Source organism: Melitaea cinxia, chromosome 30, assembly GCF_905220565.1.
Source record: "Melitaea cinxia chromosome 30, ilMelCinx1.1, whole genome shotgun sequence".
Lineage (NCBI taxonomy): Eukaryota > Metazoa > Arthropoda > Insecta > Lepidoptera > Nymphalidae > Melitaea > Melitaea cinxia.
The window spans coordinates 2,412,721-2,440,673 of record NC_059423.1 but is presented as its reverse complement, the minus strand read 5'-3'; the positions used below and the strand labels follow the sequence as shown (position 1 = coordinate 2,440,673).

The 27,953-nt window shown below is 34.0% G+C and overlaps 1 protein-coding gene across 1 annotated transcript in view; it reads left to right on the top strand.

Moving 5' to 3' along the window:
• Positions 1-27,953, top strand: part of LOC123668091 — a 75,394-nt gene that overhangs the window by 25,962 nt on the left and 21,479 nt on the right. Inside the window, exon 2 of the mRNA XM_045601885.1 lies at positions 15,797-16,114. Within this exon, the coding sequence (XP_045457841.1) occupies positions 15,797-16,114 (318 nt within the window). The remainder of the gene's footprint in view (positions 1-15,796; positions 16,115-27,953) is intronic.

Genomic DNA, 27,953 nt, shown 5'->3' with positions numbered 1-27,953 from the left:
CTATGCATTTGATCATGTCGTGATCTTCAGCAAAGTGTTGTGCAAGAGCCCACAAAGGTTTCTGAGTTGGTACAACCAAAATAAATAAATAAATAAAGCGTAGCAACGCGCGCAGGGTACAGCTAGTAACGATATACAAGTGACCGACGTCAGTATATGACGCCAGATATTACGTTATTCAAAAATCTATTTATGTTGTAATCCACCAATTAATGTAATTATTTATATAGGTACATTAGTATATGATAAAGCTGACATATCCATATAAAGATAAAAGTCCTTAAAATTATAAAGTTTAGAATAAAAAAATATTAGGACGAGGTTAAAGTGTACATTACAATTTTAAGACTTTTAACTTGAACCTTATTTTTTCGCGATAAAATGAATATAAATCATTCAAGACGTAACGCTTGGTACTAATAATATTGTTATCATAATCTGTATTAAAATAACAAGGTCTAAGAGTCTGTTCGTATGTTTTTTTAAATTATTATTGGGATCGAGAGATCTAAAATTTTTAGAAATGATTTTGCTTTTTAAAGAAGGAGAAAAGTAATAATGTCGAGATACGCGTGTAAAATTCGAATTAACTCTATTCTTCTTTATTTATAACCAATACGATTCAGCCTGTAAGATGTGTGATGTAGAGAAAGGCCGAAGAGGGGCAGCAGCGTCTTCGCAGTCCACTGCTGGACAATGATCCACTGCGGGATAACCATCCAACTGATGGCTTTGAAATACAAAGGCCGAAGACGGGCGTCGGGCGAAGCAGCGTCTTCGGTGCGACAAAGCCAGCCCTGCGGTCACCAACCCGCTTGCCCAGCGTGGTGACTATGGGCAAAACACATGAGTCACGCCATTTTTGGCGTAAACTTGTGGAGGCCTATGTCCAGCGATGTACTGTATAGGCTGTAATGATGATGATGATGATGATGATGACTGTAAGATGTAACAGAAAACGATTATTATCATAATTATATTGAAGATATCTTTCTTGTGACCAAAGTCAAAATTTAATTTTTGGTTTTCCGATTTTTGCTTTTGGAATTTTCAAAGCTATTCACGTTGATAGTAGGCTAGAATTCCTGCTTATTTGATCAGTGATTTGTGTAGCATTTGCACGAAATTAGATAAACAGTCTTTTTTTGAACCAACTTTAAATAAAGGAGGAGTTTCCCAATTCGACTGTATGCTTAGTATCTGTTACCTCATATTTTTTAATGGGTGTACCGATTTCGATCTTTCTTTTTTTTTATTCAAAGATTAGTGCTTATTGTGGTGTCAAATTTGAGCAATTCCTTTTTTTTGCCTCCACTAGTAACAATAGGGCTGGTGCATTTCTTGGCCATAAAATCGGCATAGCGATTCAACGGGGAATTAACTGCCATTCCACGTGGACTTCTTGGCACCATTCCACGCGATTGATTTGTACCATAACTAGCTGTAAATATTTAGTTCTTAAGTTGTGAATGTAAATATGTATAATGTTATTATGTGTATAAAGACTACAAAAGTTTTTGAGATATCCTTAAAAATGTGTATCGTACTATATCTACTTGTCAATGTAAATTAGTCGTTTTTTTTTTACTTGTCAACAAATAATGTTCAATATAATTTTGAATACTATTTTGTAGTTTTTCTAGGTTTACAAATTTATTTACATAAAATTCTTAAAATAAAAATTGATAAGAGAACTTACGGTCAGAAGCTAGTGGCAGTATGAGTTAATTAATTAATTTAATCAATCAATTATACTGTTTTTATCTCAGGCCACGGCCCGCACTATTGAAAATAACACAATGTCACAAGATTAGTATACAGCTTTAGTTCAATGTTAGATGTCTTTAGAACTTGAAAACGTCCAGTAAACAAATGTAAAATCGTTAAGTTTTAGAATAATAATAATCGTCGTTTATTTGCAAGAACACACATAATCCAGACAAATTCTACTTACGGTGTGAAAATATTCTAATAAAATTTTTGAGAATCGATCGTACTGAACGACGGCCCAGCGTGAACAGAATTCATACAAAAAAAACAAATATACCAAAAATTTTCATATATTAAATCATAATTATTCGTGATTTTCAGTTGTATCAATATAAACTGATGAAAAGTTTATTTAATAAGTATTTTAATTCATTAATTATATACTTTATTTTCGGTTGGTGATTTGATTATACCACGTTGCCAGTCTTAAACAAACAATAATTATTAACGAACAATCGTTTTTAAAATATTTTTAAATCAATTATTTGTTAAAATCGATTAAAAGTATTGTTAAATCGAATTAATAAAGAAATAAAGTTATCTATAAAAGTGTATTTAGTAAAAATACATTTAACTTTGGTGAAAAAAAAAACTATTTTAGAAACATTGTTATTGACTAAATAAAAAGCAAGCAATTAATTATATTAAATTCGATTATCGATTTAATCGATTTATTTGTTTATTGAAAATATTATTTATTATGGCAGACCTAAACTACAGACTTTTGCGACATACATTCATTTGACTTCCATATTGCTTTCATAGTGTGATAGTGATATAGCAACACAGAGTACTTTATTATATATAGGAAATATAGCAAGTTGCTATTAGCAACCTACTGAAAGGTTTTCCGTCAACTGAGAATTCATCACTACTGCGACGTAAAATACACAGTAGGCACATAAGTAGGAAAATATATTTTGTATTTATTTTATATGTAAACAATAAAGGTCAGGCAGAGAAGCCATAAAAAAATATTGTAACTGCATGGTTGGTCGACGGACAGTAGGTTGTGCCCATGTCATGACAATTTTACAAAACAAAGAAAAAAAAAAAGGTTTTTAGGCTGGAAAAGGTTTCAAGATTTTATAAATCCACCTGCTTAGTTTTTAGTTAACATTCTGTTAACGTACGAATCCGATTAGTAAAACAAAAATAACAAAAACGATGATTTTTATTTCAGAAACCTTCTTGTATTATCCTCAAAAAAAAAAAAAAAAACAAAAAATGAAACACCTGGATACAAAAATATATCATTTTTCTAATTCCTACTTGTTAGTACTACTTAATTAATATATAATTATTATTCTCAGCGACTATCCACTCGGGGCCGAAACCTCCATACAAAGTGGACAGTCCCCTTTCCTACTCAAAATATGGAGCGGCCCAACTGGGGTTTTACCTCGACCTTACAGATTTTCACAGCTAAATAATACTGCTTTCAAGCATCGTTGTGTTCATGTTGGTGAATATGGTAATTTGGAAACTGCGAGTTGTACGGGCTTTTGCATAATACATGTTGTTTGTGTATATATAATATATAATTTTGAGATTCTCTATTTACTCAAGAATTTATATTTGACTACTGAATAACTTATACGAAGACAATTAAATTATAATAATAGAATATATCCGCGAACCCGCATTGGAGCAGCGTGGTCCATTAAGCTCTGATCCTTCTCCTACACGGGGAAAGAGGCCTATGCCTAGCTGTGGGATATTATAAGCTGAAGCGTAAGAGTAGCAGTCATCTTTGAAACAATTAGCGTTATTAGAAACATAATTGGTACTTGTAACATAATTCCAAGTGGTCCAAATATACGCGCATAAGAACAATGCTACAGTGCAAGAAAATATGTCTATAGCATATTGGCATTAAGAAAATAGTGACTTATCGTCATATCGACGCCATAGTAACTTTACCTTTTGTTGGAAAACAAAAAATTTAACGCGAATAGACTTGAGAATACTCTGGAACTGAGCACGAAAATAGGTAATTCAAGAAGAAAACAGAATAAAATAAGTAGTTATATTATCGTAAACAATAGTGTGAGATGGTCACGTACCTCATTGTTCTTAAACTGTGCCGATAGATGACTATCTATGTAGGCTGTGACGTGTTCGAAATAACTCTGCGGATTAATAAACAATGTTACGAGGTAACGTAATATCATGGGAATATGAAGTTATGGACTATTGAATTGGATTTCATTTGGAAAATATGATTGTTTCTTTTTCGAGTGATGTTTTGAGGGTAACATAACAGAGTAACTGTTTCTTGCTGATTCTTCTCGTAGAATTTAAGTCTCGAATTGGTTTATGAGACAATATATGTACATTACAATGACTATGATTTACATGACAACGTTTTAGTTATTTTTAGTTTTACTGATTTATTGAGGGTAGTTTTAAAAGATTAACTTTATGGTTCGTTGCTGATTTTTCGGTACACGGTGCATATACCAAAATAACATTTTTTATAATTTTTGTCTGTTTGTCTGTCTGTCTATCTGTTTGTTAGGCTAATCTCTGAAACGGCTGGACCACTTTTGACGGGATTTTCACTGGCAGATAGTTGATGTAATAAGGAGTAACTTTTATTTAAGTTTTTTTTTTATAACTACAAACTGAACAATAATTATTTTATTGAATTCCACGCGGACGAAGTCGCGGGCACAGCTAATATGTACATATAATACATGTAACACGTAGGGGAGAAGTGGCATGAAAGAGCCAGTTTACTAAACAGAGCAAAGAAATATACTTTTAATGAAAAAAATAACGATATTTTTTTGTCAAACTATTATTTATTTAATAAAGTATGTCATTTCATACGAAAAAACCTTAAAAACATTACAAAAATTAGTGCTGTATTCATTTTTAAAAAATGTGTCTTTTGGCTGTTTCATAACTATTCGGTATTGAAAGAGCCACCAAAAGTTATGAATGAGCCAGTCAGTATTATAAAGTGTAATTGTGAAAATTATGCAGAATAATAATTATTGTCCTATAAAAAAAAAAACGACAATTCTAACAAATTCTTTTCATTATAAACTAATTGACTTTAAAAAAATAATAATTCTATCAGTCATTTTAAGTCATTAATCTTAAAATATTATTTAGTCATAACTATTATAATATATATAATCTTAATATATTAGAGGCGGATTATTTTTCATTAATAACAATCTCAAAAATTTAACAAACAAAAAACTAATATCTTCTATCAAAAACAACATCGTTAAATCTTTAACATCTTCAAAAAAAATATTTCTCACTTTGAGCTTTAAAGTGTTAACTATGAATTTACTTAACTTTGAGATTCAGACTTTTTTGGAACTTTAGAATATAATGTCATTTTCTTAAAATTAGAAGCATGTCTTGCAAAAGAAGTTAAATTTCCCCTTAATGCCACAGGATTCATGAGCCCAAACAGAACAAACTTTAACTTAAACCAATCTTCATCACTGTTTTCATATGTTTTGTGACAAAGTACGCAATCATCACTATTTCTCTTTGTTTTGGAGTTTGTTTTTCCTCGAACAACCTTTTTTTTTTTACTTCAGCCAATACGATAGAGTCAGACAAATCAGTCACCTTGCAGTACGGAATTTTCTTGATTTATTGTTGATTTTGTATTAATGGTTTTTATGGACTGTATTGTAGTCAGTTTCTTAATATTCTTTGTTTTCTTTGCATTATCCTCTTTCTCTTCTCTTGAGCTTCAGGTATTTTTGTAAATTTCAAATGCAGGGTTATGAATGAGCCGATTACGAAAGAGCCAGCTCTTTTATGGCCTATTCACCCGGCTCTTTCACAACTTATTCTTAAAAAAAATATAACCTTCAAAATAATAACAATATCAAAACTTTTGCGACTCAGTTGTTACGCAGCTGCAAAGCCAAATATATCCACAAACTCAGTCTACAATCCATTTACCTATATTTTTTTACAATAAAATATCAAAAAACATCTTAAATGAAGTAAAATACTTACTTTTTAGTGTCAAAAACTTTAACTCAATGCACCGGCGTCCGTTGATACCGGTGAACTACCAAATGTTTGTAGGTGACGGGGAATCAGTGTAGCCACTTAAAAATAAAATCACCAAGCAAATCCGTTCCTAAACTACCGAAATAATAGAAGTGGCTCTTTCAAAACCTGGCTCTTTCATGCCACTTCTCCCCTATATTATAAATCTAAGTGAAATTGGCTTTCGTAGAGGATAACTGAGTTTTTACTGTCTTAGTGATGTATTGAGGGTAGTTTTATAAGAGTTGTTATTTGCTGCTTATTCTTGGCAGGATTTGCATTTTAAAATGAAATTGAAATAAAAAAACTTTATTGGTTTTAGCTTCACGCGTTCAGATCTAACATTTCAAGAAATATTTTCAAAGTGAAAATATAATTTCATGATTTTTGGTCGTGTGCGATTTTAACCTCCTTTCTATGATGATATGAATATGTGTATATGTCATACAATATTTGTTATGATCTGTGCGTTTGTGTTTGGATTGTGTTTTTGTATCCAATGCACAAAATTTTATCCTACTGGAATCCGATAAGTGTTTTTTTTATTATCATTATTATTATTTTACCCGCAATCAATTTTCGATCTCGTGTTAATGAGGGTATAAAAAGCCTAAGAGTTATTCTAGACCTCCAGCTATTTACGTACCAACTTTAATTATAATTAGTTCAGTAGTTTTGGTAAGTTTCGCATCTATAATATAATATAAGTTGGATTTTAATATATATTTGACCGTATGACGAAGATAGGGAAGAAATTAGTGAACGATTTTATACAATTCCTGCTGGGTTTTGCGTCATGTGGTTTTCGTATCGTTGTGATTAATTGTTAATCATCGAGTTGATGTAGGAGGCTTATTATGACGTTTAATGAATACACTGGCTGATACTTGCATAGCTTAATTATCCGCCAACCCGTTGTAGAGAAAGGTGCGTTAAGCTCTGACTCTTCTACTACACAGCTGTGGAATCTTATAGGCTCCGAAACGAAAAATTATCATACCAAAAATTTCGACATAACGGATACATCGTACCATAGCTTAATTGGCTAGAGCACCGACACGGTGAGTCGGAGATGCAGGTTCGATCCCCGCTGGAACGGTCGATTTTTGATATGATACCTATTAAAAATGTTTAGGATTCTCCAATGTGTATGTAGGTAACACTAAAATAAATAAAAACAACGTGAATGGTTTATTTTTCCCCATTTGTAATTTGATTAGCTCGTTGGCGTAGTTTGTAGTGACCTTGCTTTCGTGGTTTTTTGTGGCTGTGCATTGTGGGTTCGATTCCCGCCTGACTGGGTGTAATATTTGTATTTATATATGTAATATTTCTATGTATATTTATCAAAAAAAAATATATAGTCATATCAGCCGACTGTTACCTGTAACAAGCATTAAGTTGCTTACCGTAGGAACATAGGCCCGTGTGTGTATGTTGTACTCGTAGATATTTATTTATTTGTAATTGCGACCGTCATAACCAAATATCACGTGTCTAACTATGCTCAAGATTTCAGAACATTATATTTAAATAAGGGTATAATCTGTTAATTATAGTTTATATAGACGAGTATAGAATGCTCGTATATGTTTTTCTTTAATTATGCATAAGACATAATATAAATTATAAAAAGCACTACACACACTACCATGTATACACACACACGCGTACCTATATATACCTACTCTTTTGTTTAGAGTGTCCAAACTTGTAAATTAAATTAATTGTGGTCGAATTTCGACCACTGGGAAACCATTAGTTTTGTATAATTGTTTAATTTTTTACAAATATTTTTATATTACACTTAGAATATAGTAAATGTCTAAATAAATTAATTAAACAATTGTCTATAGTAGGAAACAATGTTAAAAATCATAAATTATCGGCGGAAAATAAATTAAAAGTTAAAAAAGTTTATTTACATTATAATATTATTTTTAATTGAGGAAGACTCTTTATATAATATGTATTTTATATATTGTGTTTACATTTATTAATAGACTAGATGTGCCCGCGACTACGTCTGCGTTGCATTTAACAAATTAGTTATTGTTCAGTCCACAGAGTTATAAAATAAAATAAAATTCTAAAATAAAAGTAGCCTAAGTTACTCCTTATTACACCAGCTATTTGCCAGTGAAAGTCCCGTCAAAGTCGGTCCAGCCGTTTAAGAGATTAGCCAGAACAAACAGACAGACCGACAGACAGAAAAAAATTGATAAAAATATTATTTTGGTAAATGTACCGTGTATAATCCATATAAATTTAGTAAAAAGCGGTTATTCAAATATTACAAACAGACACTCCAATTTTATTTATTTGTATAGAATTATTTCAGCTAACATTTATTGCACTTCCAGCATAAAAACCAAGACATACAAACAAACATAAAGTGTATGTGTGCTGTGTATCTGTTGTAATAATATTATTATTACATATAATAATATTATATATATAATAATTATATATAATAATATTATTATTACAACAAATACACAGCAAACACATAATTATTTACAATACGAGAATACACAACAATTTTGCATAAAACTAGCGTGTTTCGTATACAGAAAAGATTTGAAAGCGCTTACATGACTTCTAATATCCATTATAGCCCCAATTCCTCGCGGACGTTATGCGTATGAATAAATATGTTTTAAATTGTAAATATTTACTTTGTTATGTATTGCTATTATGTAAAACTAATTTTGTTATTACATAAATATTATAATAATGTTCTGAATATATATGTATAGATGTATGTTACACGGGGTTTAATACTTATGTTTGCTCATGAAGATGATAACTCAATTTTGTAATGTATGGGCAAAATATTGAAGACTAATAACTAGACGAAAAAAATTACAAACGGACTAGTTGTCACTACGATTTTCGAGGGTTTCTCTCGATTTCTCTGGATTCCATCATCAGATCATAGTTTCCTTATCATGATACAACACTTGGAATATCTAGTTTCCAACAAAAAAAGAATTATCAAAATTGGTTTATAAACGACGAAGTTATCCCCGAACATACATAAATAAAAAGAATAATATATATACATGACGGACAGCAGCGTCTTCGGTGCGACAAAGCCAACCCTGCGGTCACCAACCCGCTTGCCCAGCGTGGTGACTATGGGTAACACACATGGGTTCACGCCCTTTTTAGGTGCGAACTTCTGAAGACAATTCTTTATTTTCTGGACATATGTCCAGCAGTGGACTGCAATAGGCTGAACTGACTGACTGACTGACTGACTACTCGGCTAAAGATATTTTTAACCTTGTACGAACTTTTGATATTAGTGATTATCTTATTAGCTTAACAAATATGTTATAATACTCTATCCATATATATTTAGAAAGTAAAAAAAAAATAAACATGGAAACTGTTTCAAGTACCGTTTAGCGGTAGAAAGTGGCTCTCACCGCTTCCTTTTATGTTCCTAGGTTGTTACGACTTGGAGAACTGATGTTTAAGATTGTTGGATGTGGCATCGGGTATGCGTATATCTTTCAAATAGTTTGCTGTAAGCGATTTTATTTTGTGCCGTATTTATAAATACATGTTGGTAAACTTAATACTGTCTATACGATTGATGCTTGTAACACCCCACAGCTGGACATAGGTCTTTTTCTCCATGGATTGGAGCATAATACTAATCTGACGAGGCTTCTTGAGCTATCCTTATTGATTATTATTTTCTTCGACGTTCTATGTTCTAATTACTTGTCGATAACAATGGAAGTCATTTTTCTTTCGGTTGCAAGCAAACGCACTTATTGTGTACCAACTTAGTGTTAGTACACTATAAGTCCCGTAAAATAATGATCTTATTCAAAATTATTTATTTATTTGTTGGCAAATACACAAAAAAGTCAAGTATGGTAGTAAAGTTATAATCTAAACGTGAGCATAGAAATCTTGAATGGTTTCAAAATCTTCTTATTCAAGACAATTTCTGCATTCATGAGCATTATCAATTTCATATTAAACTAGCTTCCCGGACAAACTTCGTTCTGTAAAAAGTTAATGCTAAAAATTAAGTAAGTGTAACGTTTTGCAGTAAACACTTTATATTTTTTTTTTAGTATTCAAAACCTTCCATGGGCCTTAAGGAACGTATAAAAAAATAGCCGAATTGGTCGAGCCATTCTCGAGTTATGCGCTTAGCAACATGCATTTTTAACCGACTTCCAAAAAAGGAGGAGGTTCTCAATTCGACTGTATTTTTTTTATGTATGTTACATCAGAACTTTTGACTCGGTAGAGCGATTTCGACAAATTTTCTTTTAATCGAAAGGTGGTATGTGTCAATTGGTCCCATTTAAATTTATTTGAGATCTAACAACTACTTTTCGAGTTATATCTAATAATGCGTTTTTACTTGACGCTTTTTTCGTCGACCTACGTTGTATTATACCACATAACTTTTTACTGGATGTACCGATTTTGATAATTCTTTTTTATTGAAAAGGAGATGTGCCTAGTTTTGTACCATGATAAGGAAACCAGGATTTGATGATGGGATCCCAGAGAAATCGAGGGAAACTCTCGAAAATTTGCATAACTTTTTACTGGGTGTACCGATTTTGATAATTTTTAATTTAATCAAAAGCTGGTGTTTATCATGTGGTCACATTTAAATTTTATCGAGATCTGATAACTACTTTTTGAGTAATCTTTGGTAATACGTATTTATTTGACTATTTTTTCGTCGATCTACGTTGTATTACTTGTCGATGTAATTGAAGTCGGTTTTTTTCGTTTGCGTGCAAACACAATTATTATTTATATAGATTACAGTTTTTTTAAAGAGTAACTGGGGAGTTTCTTGCCTATTCTTCTCTGCAGAATCTCAATTTGGAATCGGCGGTAACGTCACTTTTAACTATAATTAAGAATTTAATTTAAAAAATGACCATTCGATGGCGCTTTTTAAACATATTTGAGTAAATTTGTTTTTGATTTTTGATTTTCTGCTTGTATGGTTGGTGAGATTCCAAAATCATTTTTTATATATAAAATCTCTTATGCTTTATTCCCTATTTTTAAGTAAATTTAAATTATAAATAACCAATTAAAAAAAAAATGTACGCAGGTTAAATGTACTCATGATTCTTGTATATTACACAGTGTACTGTATCTTAAATTATTTGTAATTTTAACAGAACTATACCTACTTTGAAAATAATGTGAAATATTAAGGGCCGGTTTTACTAATTGTGGATAAAGTTTATCCAGCAAATAAGTTAACTGAGGTAGGGCACAGTAGGAATTTCCTGCTCAAAATATGGAGCAGCCCGACTGGGGTAGTACCTCGACCTTACAGAAGATCACAGCTAAATAATACTGTTTTCAAGCAGTATTGTGTTCCTGTTGGTGAGTAAGGTGACCAGAGCTCCTGGGGGATTGGGGATTGGGTCGGCAACGCGCTTGCGATGCTTCTGGTATTGCAAGTGTCTATAGGCTGCGGTAGTCGCTTACCATCAGGTGAGCCGTACGCTTGTTTGCCGACCTAGTGACATAAAAAAAAAAAAAAAGTTACGAATAGACTTCAACAGCAGGTAGTAGAATAGGCCATTAGGACGCGTTTATCATCAAATAATAAACTGCAACTTTTAGATTCATAGCTGCAAATAGAACTAGCTGATAAGTATATTGGAATTCGGTGGTAATAAAGGTTAATATATCAAAAATGTTATATACCGATACCGTCGCCCGTTAAATAGCGTTATCCACAACCGATAACACAGTCTCTAAGCGTTTTCTTAATATATGTATATACACACAAACTATAGTGTTTCTTGGTCAATAGAGTTATTACAATGAAACTTTGTTCAAATTAATTTAAACTGTGTATAATATAATTGTCGAAACAAAAATGTGATTCAGAAAGTAGGGTGGTATCTAGTTTTGATAATTGAAACAAACAATTTTTTTTTTTCAAAAATAAAATCGAATTAGGCAAACAAGCGTACGGCCCCACCTGATAGTAAGCAGTTACCGTAGCCTATAGACGCCTGCAACAGCAAAAGCATCGCAAGCGCGTTGCCGACCCTATGCCCTCCCCAGGAGCACTGGTCATCTTACTCACCACACGAATACAAACACTTCTTGAAAGTGGTATTATTTAGCTGTGATCTTCTGTAAGATTGCGGTACTTCCCCGGACGAGCTGCTGCAGATTTCGATCAGAATATATTCTGCTGTTCTGTACCCAAAAAAAAAAAACTATTTTTATCATCGCTATATATGTATGTGAGAATTCCTCAGAAGGAATAATAAATGAAATAGTGACTAGGGTTCACTGACCCGTGCGGTCGTTTTGCGGTCACCGGTGTTGTGTTACTGCAGATCGAGATCACATTTCATAATACTGCAGTTTATATCTAGATTTTAGACATTTCTTCGATTTATCTTATTGGCGTTATGGCCGATCTGGTTTTTGTCTGTACTGTTAACACCGCTATAGTGTAAGTAAGCGTAGGAATCCTAACTTCCGACCTAATGCAACGCGCAACGCTTGGAGCGCTGCGCGTTGCAGGAGCATGCACAACAGGAGCAACACTCACTCTGGCCACTTTTTTTTAACTTCAAAGATGGCAAACAAGCATACGGTTCTGGCTGACGGTAAGATGTTACCGCAGTTCACGACGTCTGTAGCTTCAGGTGCATTATAAGTACGTTCCAGACCGTAGCGTTGAGCCTTCCCAGGAGCTCTGGCTACCCCACTCACCACAGGCACAAAACACTGCTTAAGATTTGTATAATTTGTCTATGATATTTTGTAAGATTGATCTACTTAGCCCTGTGGCGAGTAAGGCAGCCGAAGCTCCTGGAGTGGGTCGGGAGTAGGATTGGTTACGTCACGGTGAGTCGGAGATGCAGGTTCGATCCCCGCTGGATTGGTCGATTTTGATATGATATTAAAAATGTTTGCTGGCTGCTGGCCGACAAGGGGCATCAGCGTCTTCGGTGCGACAAAGCCAGCCCCGCGATCACCAACCCGCCTGTCCAGCGTGGTGACTATGGGCAAAGCACATGAGTTCACGTTATTTTTGGCGTAAACTTGTGGAGGTCTATGTCCAGCAGTGGACTGCGTAGGCTGTAATGATGATGATGATGATGATGATGATTAAAAATGTTTAGAATTCGCTTATGTGTGGATAACACAAAAATAAATTATACGATTCGATCCTCATTATTCAGTTCAGTTCAAAATGTCACCTAAGTGACAAGCAAGTTTCTAAAGACATTTTGAAGCGTCTACTTTCCAAAGTCATTATGTCTTGTTCGTCAAACGTAGTAACATTGTAAAACACAATAGAATCTAGTTCCGGAGCTATGACAATAATGTGGAAATAATGTCTTCACATGGTACAATCGATGGCAAAAATATATACCAATAAATGTTTAAATACAAACGGTAGTCTGTTCTTTAGGTAATTTAATTGTCTGTGTTTTAAGTAATTGTCGACACTGTCTGACCGATATATATTTTTCTTTTAAGATTAATATTATTTACTAGCTTTGCTCGCGACTTCGCCCGCGTGGAATCTAACAAAATAATTATTGTTCAGTTCGCAGTTATAAAATAATAACAAAAAACTAAAATAAAAGTAGCCTAAGTTACTCCTTATTACATCAGCTGTTTGCCAGTGATAGTCCCGTCAAAATCGCTCCAGCCGTTTCAGAGATTAACCGAAACAATCAGACAGACAGAAAGACAGACTGACAAAACATAACAAATGTTATTTTGGTACATGTACCGTGTATACATCCATATGCATTTAGTAAAAAGCGCTATAGTAGCTATTTTAATATTACAAACAGACACTCCAATTTTATTTATTTGTATAGATAACTAACAACATGGTAAACATCCCATTTTAATTATAAATCATAGTGTTGTATCAAAACTAAATAAATAAACAAATAATAAATTCTTTATTGGACCAAATAATGTACAATTTCATAATCCGCCAAATTTCGTAACAGTTTATCGGCGGAATTAATGCTTGTCAACATAATTATATTATACAATATTCATTTTTTTTTTTGCAATAAATTTATTATGATAAATTTTAATTAACATATTTAAGATTATTAAATAATTTACTTACTTACTGACTTAAAAATTAAAAAAAGCAATGCTTTTTTCGAACTCATCAGTGACCGTGAAAGTTTAAAAAGTCAGACGCTGTCGATAAATACATCACTATCGTCTAAGTGATAACATCCCATGTGTAACGTTGACTCATTTACACCGGAAGTCTGCATAACAGTGCGTGTTTGTTTTGTAATGGAATAACTAAACAGAAAGTATGCTTCTGAAAGGAGATATAATAACGATCATAACATTTATAACAACGAAACCATCCCATAACTTGGGTTTACAGCTTATCAATGAGTTAAAAAGCACATATGATTTATTTAATGCCAAGTGGCGTGGAGACTAGGTAATGTAATCAATACTTATAAAAAATTGTAACCGCCTGATGTATATACGCTTTCAGCCTGTAATATTCCACTGCTGGGTATAGGCCTTTTGCCCTATGCTGGAGAAGGATCAGAGCTTAATCCCATCCGGTGTGATCCCATTTAAATTTCAGCGTCATATGACAAGTATTTTTTGAGTTATCTGTAATAATGTGAATTTATCTGTCTTTTTTTCAACTACCCACGTTTTACATATAACTTGTCGATGTGAATTAAAGTCAGGTTTTTTCGTTTGCGAGCACACAAAATAATATAAATTAAACATCATTATGACCACTAAGCTAACGCGTTGTCAAGTCTTTTAATTTTATTTGTTTTGGTTATAAAAATACTAATTTCTTTAATTGAAAACCCATTTAAAAATAATATGTATAAATAAAAACTAATCGCCAAAAGTTTTGCTAAGCACAACACTTAAAAACGTCTAGATTAAGAATTTCTAGCCTTATTTTATAAGTTTTCTAACACCTTGTTGCAAGGTTTGGCTAAGATCTAGATTAGGTAAAACCGAATTTCGGGACTGTGAGGGGATGGGGGGGAAGAGGGTGGGAAACGCTACCCCTGGTACCACTGTCACACCTCGGAACCCCATGGTTATGGAGATATCCATGGTTAAAGTTTTGAGGTTAGAAGAAGAATTTCGAAAGTTAGAGGAACGCTTGGCTCCGGCGCTACGGGAAGTGCAGCCCTTGCGTGCGAGAAAGCACGCTCACTCATGCTCCGTACAAAAAAAAACGAATTATGGGGTTTTTGGGTGTGGAGGGTAGAGGGTGTAGGGGAATCTATACAAGGTAACACTGTCATACCTCAAAACCCCATGGTTATGGAGATATCCATGGTTAAAGTTTTGAGGTTAGAAGAAGAATTTAAAGCTATTATAATACCTTTGAGCTCGTACTGTTTGCATTGTGTGACAAATCGACACTTTTAAACAAAATAACGCGTCAGACATAATATTCTAATAAAATTAGTAACATTGCGTGCTAGAATATAGGTTTAGAAATTCGAAAAATACCCAAAACCGAATCGGAGCACCCCACTGTCCACGTGGTCTTGGTCTGTCCTACCCCTAGAGTGTTTTTTTTGTGCCGCGGAGGCGCGAAGGGAGGGCAGCCCTCGCCCGCCGTCCACGCAAGGGCGGAAGGGCTGCACTTCCCGTAGCGCCGGAGCCAAGCGTTCCTCTAACTTTCGAAATTCTTCTTCTAACCTCAAAACTTTAACCATGGATATCTCCATAACCATGGGGTTCCGAGGTGCGACAGTGGTACTAGGGGTAGCGTTCTCCACCCTCTCCCCCCCCATCCCCCCACTGTCCCGAAATTCGGTTTTACCTAATCTAAAGCTTTACCCAAGGTTTTATGGAATTAAAATCTAAGTAAATTAAAAAATACCAAAAAAAGTTACGATTAATTCAACTTTATACATAGCACAGGCATTATATATGTAATGATTGTTTTTTACTCAAGTTGCTTATGTTTTTTTTTCAGGATCAAAAAATCTATGACGTACCCTACGAAGTGTCCCGTTCACCGACACCGGATGTAACCAAATCGGACTTCCAGAAACTTCGAGAGAACTTCGAGAACGCATCACAGAAAACAGAAAAGGAAGAATTAATCCCTAAACCGATACTAAGTAAGAAAGTCTGGAAGTCAAGTGAGAATGTCGCAGATGAGTTCAAAAACGCTAGAAGACAGGTGGAGAAGAAGTTTGCGACGGATATCAAGAGATATAAGAAGAAGGATTCAGGGAGGGGGTTCAGCTTGCCGAAGAGAGAGTCTCAGCTCGATGTGGATAGAGAGAATGTGAGTACATTTTAATTTCATCAATCATCAATTAAGGTAGACTTTTTTCAGCCTATCATAGTCCACAACTGGACATCCCCAAGTTCGCTCTTAACATTTCGGTTCTCCGCAATCCTCATCCAGTCCCCGAAGGCGATTTTACGTAGACATCTTCCATTTATATTTATTATTTTATAACGGGGATACATTCTGTATTATTTTTTATTTTCATTCATATGCGTAAGTTTATTACGTAAATACGTACCAAATGCCCGTTTTTGATATTAAGCTTTTCTTTTCGTGTTTGGGATACCTGAAAGAAAGGGCTGATTAGCCATAAGTCGGCCCACAATCAGTAACTATTCTTAACCTTTGATTGCAATATATTTTTGGTTTATAATATATAGAACAATTAAATGATTGTGATCAAGACGCCAGATGTCAGGGCATTAGTGAAGGCGATATGAATTTCTTGTAACGGTGTATCTTCTTGTGAGTAGGTATATGTTGGTGGTGTTAATTATTTTCCGGTACAAGATTATATAAATGACAAAGATATGGGTTTAATAAAGCTGGTTTAAATGTACGAGTGAATTTGTAATGATTGAAAAATGTATATGTCACAAGCATTCGAGGAAATCTATTGACCTTATAAAATGGGTTAATTCGCGTATTTTTTGTGACGGGAATAGTTTTCACAAAGACTTGTAGGTACTTGAACAGGAAAATGTCAGCTTGTGCCTCATTTGCGGTATACAACCTTGATATCGTTTACCCCTAACCTAACTCAGATATCGACCCCCACTAGGATTAACATCTGTGGCAGGGTCACACAACACACACGCATAAACGTCCAGACCATTGCAAACAAAATACTAAAATATTTAAACGAAACCGTGTGACAAACACCAGCTTTCGAATAAAAAAAGAATTATCAAAATCAGTCCAGTCCACCCATTAAAAAGTTCTGAGGTAGACACACAAAAATATACAGTCGAATTGTTAACCTCCCCCTTTTTTGACGTCGGTTAAAAAAGGTCGACAAACGGTTTAGTGCAGTTTACTCGAACGAAGTGGCGGTTTGACAGCTAGTTTATTTATAATTATACTAGTGGTCGCTCAGTGGTCGAATTGGGACCATTATTATTTAAATTGTAAATTTAAATATATAAGTACCTGGGTGACCGAGCTAAGCTCGGTATTTTTAGTAAATCGTGTTTTTTGAAAATCATATTTAAATACGAATTACATATTTATAAAATATCAATAATATTTTTTTTTACGGACAATAATAAAAAATATAAGTAAATAGGTTTAAAAAGTCAAAAATAAAAAATTATTAAAAAATAATAAAGATAAAATATGAATAATATTTTTCGATTTTACCGACATAATAATAAAAAATATGAACTGGCTATTTAAATAAAAAATAACGAGTGTAATTAGAAAAAAAAAAGAAAAAATGATAATCGATCTCGGAAACTTTAGGATTTGGAACCATGCTTTTTTCGCTCGATCGCGACCGGCCGATTTCCTCTGAGCTATTACTTTATTGACAGGTGCGAAATTTACTTTCGTATTCTAACGATATTGTAGCCATTTTTTCACTGCCTAAAAATAGGGATTAAACCACATTGTCTAAAAATGAATCCTAGCTAGATTTATTTATCTCCCCCGAAATTCCCTGCATACTAAATTTCACGAAAATCGTTGGAGCCGTTTCCGAGATTCTCAATTTGATTGACGCGCGTGTGTCAAATAAATGGTAGTGTGTATAATGTTTTTTTTTTATTGATTTAATGCATTTTTTATTAGCTGTGCCCGCGACTTCGTCCGCGTGAAACTTAACAAAAGAGTTATTGTTCCGTTCGCTGAGTTATAAAATAAATACATTTCTTTAATAAAATTAGCCTAAGTTACTCCTTCCTACAGCAGCTATCTGCCAGTGAAAGTCCCGTCAAAATAGGTCCAACCGTTTCAGAGATTAGTCGGAACAAATAGACAGACAGGCCCAATGGGCCAAGGACATGCCTCCAGGAAGAGACGCCTTATGAGTATCATGGCCTTTTTAAAATATGGTGGTCTTGTTCGGTTAGTAACTTTGTATCCGTTGGGGGTATCAATCCGGTGATGACTCCTCGTCGTCGTCCTTATAGTCACCATTAATCACTGCATTGGACCGGACTGATGACATTAGAAGCTATGGAGTACGGTGGGTAGATGAAAGAAGAAAAATATCTTTGTATGAAAAAGTTCAAAGATGGACCGCGACATGTGACAAAGACGTTTCCGTTAACCTAGAGTCACTGACCAAACACTAGATGGCGCTAGGGTGTTGACACTGCGGAACACACGCCCACATGCTCACGTACACACGCCCACATGCACACACACATACGCACACACACATACGCACACACACATACGCACACACACATACGCACACACACATACGCACACACACATACGCACACACACATACGCACACACACATACACACACACACACACACACACACACACACACACACACACACATACGTACACGCACACATACGTACACGCACACACACACACACAAACACACACACACACGCACACAAAAACATACGCGCACACACGCGCAAACACGCGCACACACACACTCACACACACAAAACATACACGTATATATATACATATACAGTTGCAGTCGTTTGTTGCTATCGTATTCCATTGTCTTAATGATCTTCAATTATGGGACTATACTCATAACCTTAATATTATTTAATAGAAAATGGTGCTTATTATAATGGTAATAAAGTAGAAAGTCCTGCAAACTTATAATATGTATGAAAAAGATAGATGATAGTTTTGTTTGTGGATGACAGAGATAGAACCATTTTAGTTAGGCTAATTGATTCGTGTATAGATGAATGGAAAAGTGTTCAATTAAGTAATATTTATTTATTTATAATCCGCCAACCCGCAGTGGAGCGGCGTAGTGGATTAAGCTCCGATCCGTCTACACGGATAAAGGAGTCTATGCCCAGCAGTGGGATGTTACGGGCTGAATCGTAATGTTTGTTTTTTAACGTTCGGAAGAAGAAAGAAAAGAAATATATTGCAGCCTATAATAATAAATGCTTTAAAATTACACTATTTTAATAAAATAATAGTAATATAAGTAATATAACTCTACAGGTTAGTCCTATATCCAGCAGTGGACTGCAACAGATTGAACTGACTGACTGATTGAACTACACAATACTGTTATTTGCCGATTCTTCTCACCAGAATCTATATCCCGAAATCCTAGTGGGGGCTTCACCTCAACTATAATTAATTTATCAAAGACAATATCTACTAATATTATAAAGCTGAAATGTTTGTTTGTTTGTTTCAATCATTTTAGTATCTACTGGCTTGAAATGAATTATTTATTGTGTTGAATAGCTCATATATCGAGGAGGATGTAAGCTATACAATAATATTTAAGGCCGTTTTTTCCTTCAAGTTAACGCGGCCGAAATCGCGGGGTACAGCTAGTATAATTATAATTTGTAAAATTACGATTTTAAAGCTAGAATGAAGTTTATAACTCGCTTTGATTGAATAGTGTGGCTAAAGATATATCTGCCACTCAGCGTTAAGATTTATTGTATAGTTATTTTCTTGTGTATAGCTTAAAAATGGTCAAGGCCGTGTTACTAGGGCCAAAAAGGTCAAAAAAAATATTGAATTGTACAAAAATCGATAATTATTTGCTGTAATCGATTTGTACCTAATATAATATGCGGAAATTTTATGGAGAGTGTGACCAAAAAAGGTGAAGAAGGTCAGCCGAAAAATTCCAAAATAAATCTACACTTTAATTATTCACTTATATTTTTATGGAGCGGCAAACTTTATTGGTCCGGGGCGCTGAATTTTAAAATACGCCACTGGAAGTGGTGTGTAGTATATGTGGGGTAATTAAATGCTTCTTGCTTGTACAATTATAGATGACAAATATTTAATTACAAGAAATATCAAAAAACTGTGTCCATTCATGTTCTCACAAACAGTTCGCATACTTTTAAAAATTCCAATAATACATTCATAAGGTTCTCAAAGTGACCTTTCTTAAGGTATTTCCGAATAAAGGTTATGACGTTTTTTAATTCACTTTTAAACGGTAACTTTATGAGATAATTATCATAAAAGTAGAACAGTTTTAATGAATATTTTTTTTTAAGTAAAAATCGCAAAACCTTGACCGATTTGTTTCGATCTTGGCAGAAAATTATACAAGATAACTTGTTACACGAAAATTATTTAATCATCTTTGTTCTGTACTTTAATTAAATTAATCTGGGCAGGCAGCGCACCCGCAACTTCTTTATTGTTGTTGATATTCATGGGCGACGGCATTTAACACCAGATGGTACTATCCACTTGTTTGTACCCCTTAATTAAAAAAAGAGTGTGTACTTATGTACGCACGTAAAAAGTGATACTTTATTGGCTAGCTTCACGTTGCTTACTTTTTCTTCGTTGTCTCTTTAGGGAGTGGGTTTTTTCATGATGTATAACATCAAAAATGTACGTACAGAATGCCTCAAAAAAGCCTCTAAACGTCCCACTGCAAAGGCCTCCTCTCTACACATTTCTCAAGGTCTGAAGTTTAAATCATCACGTTGCTCCTTTTCGAGTGGGTTATTCCCTACCATGAGTAACAACTGCTATAAAGTATCTATGATAACAACCGATACCGATGGCTTAACGTGCTCAGCGAGGCTCGGACATATACCAAGACAAAAAAAAAACAAATATTACTAACTTATAACAACATAGAAACATAAAATTGGAATAAAACCGGTGACTATCGGCGGCTTATACTGAGGATTACGATGTCAGTAATTTAAGCGTGCGAAGCTTCATTCAAATTAATTCAGTAGTTTTTACTCGATTTTTGACCAAAAAGCAGACAAAAATAATAAATAATACACTTTAGACTGCAGTATGTTTTATAGACTACCCTCATTGTTTTCAAAATATAATTAATCCACAGAATTGGAACTTTTACAGTTTAATAAAGAATAGATTTTCGAAGAATTAAATTTTTGTACACAAAAATTTAGAACAGTTCTGGTTCTGAGTGTACTAAACTACTAACAGAAATTTAACCATAGAATAAAACATCTTGGAAGTGGTATTATTCTAATATTACAAAGCTGAAGAGTTAATTTGGTCGAACGCATAGAGTTCAGGAAAGTTACTGGTTACAATTGATAAAATATTTTATTGCTGAATAGCTAATGGAGGAAACCTATGTATAGCCAGCCATATAGCATCACACTACAAACAATAGAAGCTAAGCATGAATGAAATTGCTGTGTGGCTACGGCACCAAAGAATATAGCCACCCCCTCTCTTCCCGTGGGTGTCGTAAGAGGCGACTAAGGCAAGGTTCCACTACCACCTTGGAACTTAAGAAACCGACCGATTGCGGGATAACCATCTAACCGCTGGCTTTGAAACACACAGGCCGAAGACGGGCAGCAGCGTCTTAGGTGCGACAAAGCCAACCCTGCGGTCACTAACCCGCCTGCCCAGCGTGGTGATTATGGGCAACACACATGAGTTCACTTTTGGCGCGAACTTGTGGAGGCCTATGTCCAGCAGTGGATTGCAATAGGCTGGAATGATGATGATGATGATGAATGAAAAATGTTGCAAAAGCAATGCTGGTTTGTGACATTATAGATATACATATAGAATAAAATTAGACGCATAAAATAAAATTGTAAGTGACCGATGTCTGTATTTCAGAGATGTTTAGGAAACGCGAAATTGGAATTTTTATGATATTAATAGAAAACAAAACAATTATTGAAGTAAAACTTCTTTACGCACCTGTGACTTGGGGAGTGAGTTGGTGAATGCGTGATGTGAGCGTTACGAAAAGTGTGATCGGGCGAGGCGAACGGAAGTTGAAAGAGAGAGAGTTACGTTTCGTAAGTTTAATTTCAGTCGTGTGGTCTAAAGCACACTCGTTTCTTTTTTAATTCTTATCTTTTTTGTGTAGATATTTATAATGTATATTGATTTCGACGACGTCTAATATTTTTTTACTAAACACTCATGATCCCTGAAAGGCTAAAGGATTAAGATAAAGAAGATAATCAAGATAAAAAGATAAGATACTTGTTTATGATGGATCAGCGATTTGATCTTGTGTGTTAGTTGCACGCTAAATCTTTGTAAGCAAAGTATATGCTTGATTCCGCTCTTTTTCATATATTTTTAATAAATAATATTGTATAAAATAAACGCAGGTAATGATAAATTTTAATGCTCCCATTTCCACCGCGTTGTTCTATGTACACAATAGCGGCTATTATCTCTGAGTCACGGTATGTACAGTAAAAATGGCATAGAAAAACGTTTGTTATATGTCGCTTATATATACAAATAAATAAAGTCACATGTACTACCTATATACCTATATATATAGCTGCTACTATTTCATGTTTTTTTTGTATATATAGAATATAAATCTCGCTTGTATATACTTTGTATATGTGTATTTTAAATGTGATATACAAATAATGTAATATTTTAAATGGAATACTTTATTAAAGCAACTTTAAAAATATATATTTAATATTTCCTTATTAATATAGCACGCTTCAGCCTGTAATATCCCACTACTGGGCATAGGCCTCTTTCCCCATGTAGGAGAAGGAATATAGCATATTTTATTAATACATAAAAATAAAACAGTAAAATAAAAAAGTAGGTTATAATCACTAAATAAAACTGTCCACATTAGCGTGTAAAATTCCCAACATTTGTCTCATAACAATGGAATATAATTTAAAAGAATGAAAAAAAAAAACAGCGCCATGTAAACCAACCATAAACAAGTAGAAGGATTCCACAAACTAGCGGTTTAGTACAAAATTGAACGGCGTTCCGAGCCGTTTCGTGAAAACGTTACCCGCTAAAATATATGTCAAATATTAAACGCCATATTGGATGTGTTAACCTTTTTGTGTGTACTATCAATAAAATTAAAAAGTAATAATAAATAAATAAAAACTGTGTTCTAAATTTAAATTTGATATTTGAATGATCGATTGTGTTATTATTTTATTTTATTATTTTATTATAAATATAGAACGATTTTGGGGTGCGGTGTCATTAAATTAAACAAGTACAGTCAAGTAAACAAAAAGTAGTTTTTATTTTATTTTAAATATAAAACGATTTTGGTGTGATGTGATGCCAATAAAGAAACTATTTTGTTGTTCTAAATCAAATAAGCAACTTTTTACATTTTGAATTTGCGTGTTTATCGATAGTATAACAAAATAAACGGTTTTTATGTGGTTATATGAACTACCGGTTTTTGCGCAGTGCAGTGATTACCTTCGCTTCATTATAATGTAATTGTTTGAAACATCAATTGAATTTTAATATGTAAGTACTTTGTTATATCTTTAACGTAGATATCCTTGTATCAGTTTGTTTGTAAAACAATTTTATCTTGTCGTACAAACATACCAAAATTATAAGTTTTAAAAGACTTCAAAAAAGTTTTCAATTGGACTGTAATAGTTTTTAATGTTTTTTCGATCCTTATTAACCTCGAAAGGTTGTACGCTGTGATCCCATTTAAAATTGATTGACATCTGACAATTACTTACAACGTCTAATAAATGAACGCCGGCTACATGCACGAAAAAGGATGACTCATTGTAGCGTTACGCTCAATATACGCTTGCGCCACATCTAACTCTCTTCCACTTGATAGGCCTATACGTCCGAAGAGACGTTTTGTTATGACGTTGTCTATTGTCTCTAAACCAATTTTAAAGACAACCATTTCTTTTTATCCCAAATAATACGTGTTTAATTGAATATTTTTACATTGATTATTATATTTACGTCAATTAAAGTCGTTTCTTTTTGTTTGCAAACAAACGCAATTATGTACCAGATAGTTTGTCAAATATAATTTTATCTAGTTGAACAAACATCCTAATTTTATAAGCTTTTTCAAGTTTCGTGGTCACTAATACTGACTTATTTGTAAAATGGGATATTTACAACGAATCCTATACAAGAATTAATATTATGTTTAGTATTGCTATGTATGTGGGTATGTCCACGTCTAGAAGTTGTTTATTTCTTTCGTAATGACAGCGGAAGATGCGGCATAATTTCAGGAAACAATTAATTATGTACTTATTTCTAAATTACTTTAGAATCTATGTACTATAACTGGTATATTTGTTATATAGCAAATTATGTAAATTGTGTATTTCTTTCATACGTAATATACAAGATAAATAGGTGTTTTTGTTTTGGTATCTTGGCGAAAATCCCACGGTTAAGTTTGATTTTATTTAGTTATGTCATTATAGAACCTATGCTTATTGTAAAACTACTAGCTAACCCCGCAAACGTTTTTTTTTTGCCATATAAGGGGAGGGGGGCTTATAACTTCGGGGTATGAAAAGTAAATGTTGGCCGATTCTCAGACCTACTCGATATGCACACAAAATTTCAAAAAAATCGGTCCAGCCGCTTCGGAGGAGTATGGTAACTAAAACTGTGACAAAAAAATTTATATATAAGAATATGTAATTAACCGATTATGTATGTTGGATATATTTTGTAAAGGATATACATAGACGTAACTAAGGTCTATAATCGATACTGAAGCAAAATTTAAAATTTTCCCATTTTCGTCGGTCTGTATCTTAGCCTCCCCGAATTTAGGGTGCCCTATGTGCAGCAGTGGACTGCGATAGGCTGAAATGAGTATCTTAGTTAAGTATAACGATAAATTTACTGAATGAAACGTCGGGCATTTAAAAAACTTAATAACCGCGCTAAAATCCAAAAAAGTTGTATCATTATTATTATTGAATTAATTTGAAAGAAAATTATGATTACGTTTTGATTTAAATTCCTGCCACAAGGTAGAAAGAACACTGGGAAGTTTTTATTAAAAGAAAAAAGATCATTAGATCTTGTTTTTTTTTTTTATTTTTATTTTTGGATGAGGATAAAAGTCAAATCAGCATCAATATTCAATCGCGTTTTCGCGTTTGTACCTTAAAAATAACTTTTTAAGGTAACATTATGTGTAACAATTTATAAAACACACGTAACCAAAACTGTTTCCAACTTCAACAGAATTATTTGAATACACTTGCACACGCGGTGACGCATATAGTTATCATTTGATATCTGTCAAAACCGGGACGAAGAAGACAAAATAGCCAGAACGCATGATATAGGGACTGTCACAACTTTGATTCTCGCTTTGTGGCCAGTTGTGGTCTCGTCGTAGTTTGCTGCGGTCTGGCTGTTCGCAGATGGTAGTGTATTTTTGAACCCCCGAAAGAATATGGCCCTATTTTGATCTATACAATGGCAGTTGTTTATTTAGACTGTTATTTTAAACATATCATGTCAAATAGATCCCATTTCGAGGAACTTTATAGGCTGTAAACCGTAACTTTATGACCAAAAAAAACCTGAGCAGTAGCTGTGACCTATAAAACAATATGATCCTATGATCCAAAAATCGAATAGTAACCATGACCAAACGAACAAGTGTCGACATCACCGGAAGTCGTGCCCATTATTGGGTTAAAGTGAAAGTGATTTTGTTTGTTTTTTCGTCTGTCACGGTTCAAAGCATCGATCGACAGTTAAATTTGGCACACCGGTACGAAACGATTGACAATGAACGGTTTTAATTGTATTGTTGCAACGAATTTCACAAGCGAAGTTCCGAATTGAAATAATTACGGGAAAATTGGTATGTTTTGATAAAAGTACCGCTGTATGAACTGAATCACTCTGCCATTTCAGCCTAAAGTTGAATAGCTGTATTTCATGCAAGACTTGACTAGATTTATAACGATTGAGTTTTTTTTTTTTTTGTAAAAAGGAACTGAGTTCCTTGCTGATTTTGAATTTCATTAATTATTTTGAATAAATGATAGTTATATTTATTAATATATCTATAGTAAACAAATTAATATTGAAATAATCTTAACCTCATCACTTCCAAAATGTTTTGATCCATTTCTTTTTATATATTTTCTTTTGATATATTTTTTTTAATATACTCAAACATTATTCCATTATTTCCCATGGCTATCATCCACCCACGCTCACCAACGAGCGTGATCAACTATCATTATATATTGTTTAAGGTGTTTCCCCTAGAGGACTTCATTTGTGTATAGTCATCGCTCATCGGCACGGTTATCTATGTATATAAAAATGAATATTTGTCTTTATGTCCATTATAGAATCGTAAACTATGCATTTGATCTGAACTGAAGAACTGTTTTATCTGTTTACGACTTCATTCTGTCGCCGAGCGCTCAATTAAGGTCCGATACCTACGAGTATACCGCTTCATTTAGAATGCTCTGATGTAGTGGTGCAAGAAATTGCCAATATTAACACTTGTCGTGTAGGTATAGGATTACATAGTTCGCTTCAGCCTGTAACATCCCACTGCTGGGCTTCTGCCTCTTTCTCCATGAAGGAAAAAGATTGGAGCTTAATCCACCACGCTGCTCCACTGCGTGTTGGCGCAGCATAAGTAACGATCGCGATCAGATGTGTATGATATAAACTGAGACCGACAGCTTAACGTGCTCTCCGAGGTACGGTGGACCACCAAGTGGTGGTAAACCAGAAAGATATATTTATGTAAATACCGAAAAAAATATATTAACACAACTATCCACTACGAGCAGGAATCGAACCAGCACCGTCGGTGTCTACGCCCCGCCGACACGCCACACGCACCATTAAACCGGAACGGTCGTCATAGTAGATATTCGTTTTTATTTTGTTCTGATATTAAAGTGTTTACGTAGAGGCCATGTTTTATCGTCGTCGGTATGATTCACAGATCTAATTAACATTCAAATTTAAGTTCCTTACAACGCGTTTTTTTTTTTATTTTGAGGAATATTTTAGTCTCATGTAAACTGACTGTCATTCGAGTGAACTACACTAACCCTTATGTCGACCTTTTTAACCGAGCTTAAAAAAAGGGAAACGTTTCTCAATTCGACTATTTTTATGTTACCTTATAACTTTTTACTTGATTTTTTTTTAATCGGAATCTGATGCTTTTCATGTCATCATCATCATCATCATCATCACTTCAGCCTATTGCAGTCCACTGCTGAATACAGGCCTCCACAAGTTCGCGTCAAATATGGCGCGAACTCATGTGTGTTGCCCATAGTCACCACGCTGAGCAGGCGGGTTGGTGACCGCAGGCTGGCTTTGTCGCACCGAAGACGCTGCTGCCCGTCTTCGTCCTGTGTATTTCAAAACCAACAGTTGGATGGTGTTTCATGTGGTTCCATTTATATTAGATGGGAGATCTGAAGAGTTCTTTTTGAGGTATCTTAATAATTACGATGCAAACTAAAGTCGATTTTTATATCGTTTGCGAACAAAAACAACTATCATCATAAATGTATTTTTATTATTTTAATAGCTAGGCCGGCGCGCTCGGTTTTTTTTAAACTTATTATTTAATTTTTTTAAAATTTTTAAAAGTAACTCTACTAGTGAAGAACATAACAACTGCCCCTACAGAAGTCTCTACGTGATGACCACGACAGCTCTGTCAAGAGTGTCACGAAGAAAAAGAACTGCTAGTCCGTTAGCGCAGTTTGTAGTGACCCTGCTTTCTGTTCCGGGGGGTTGTGGGTTCGATTTCCATCACGAGTGTGGGTGTAATATATATATATTTTTAACTGACTTCCAAAAAAGGAGGAGGTTCTCAATTCGACTGTATTTTTTTTTTTAATGTATGTTACATCAGAACTTTTGACAGTGTA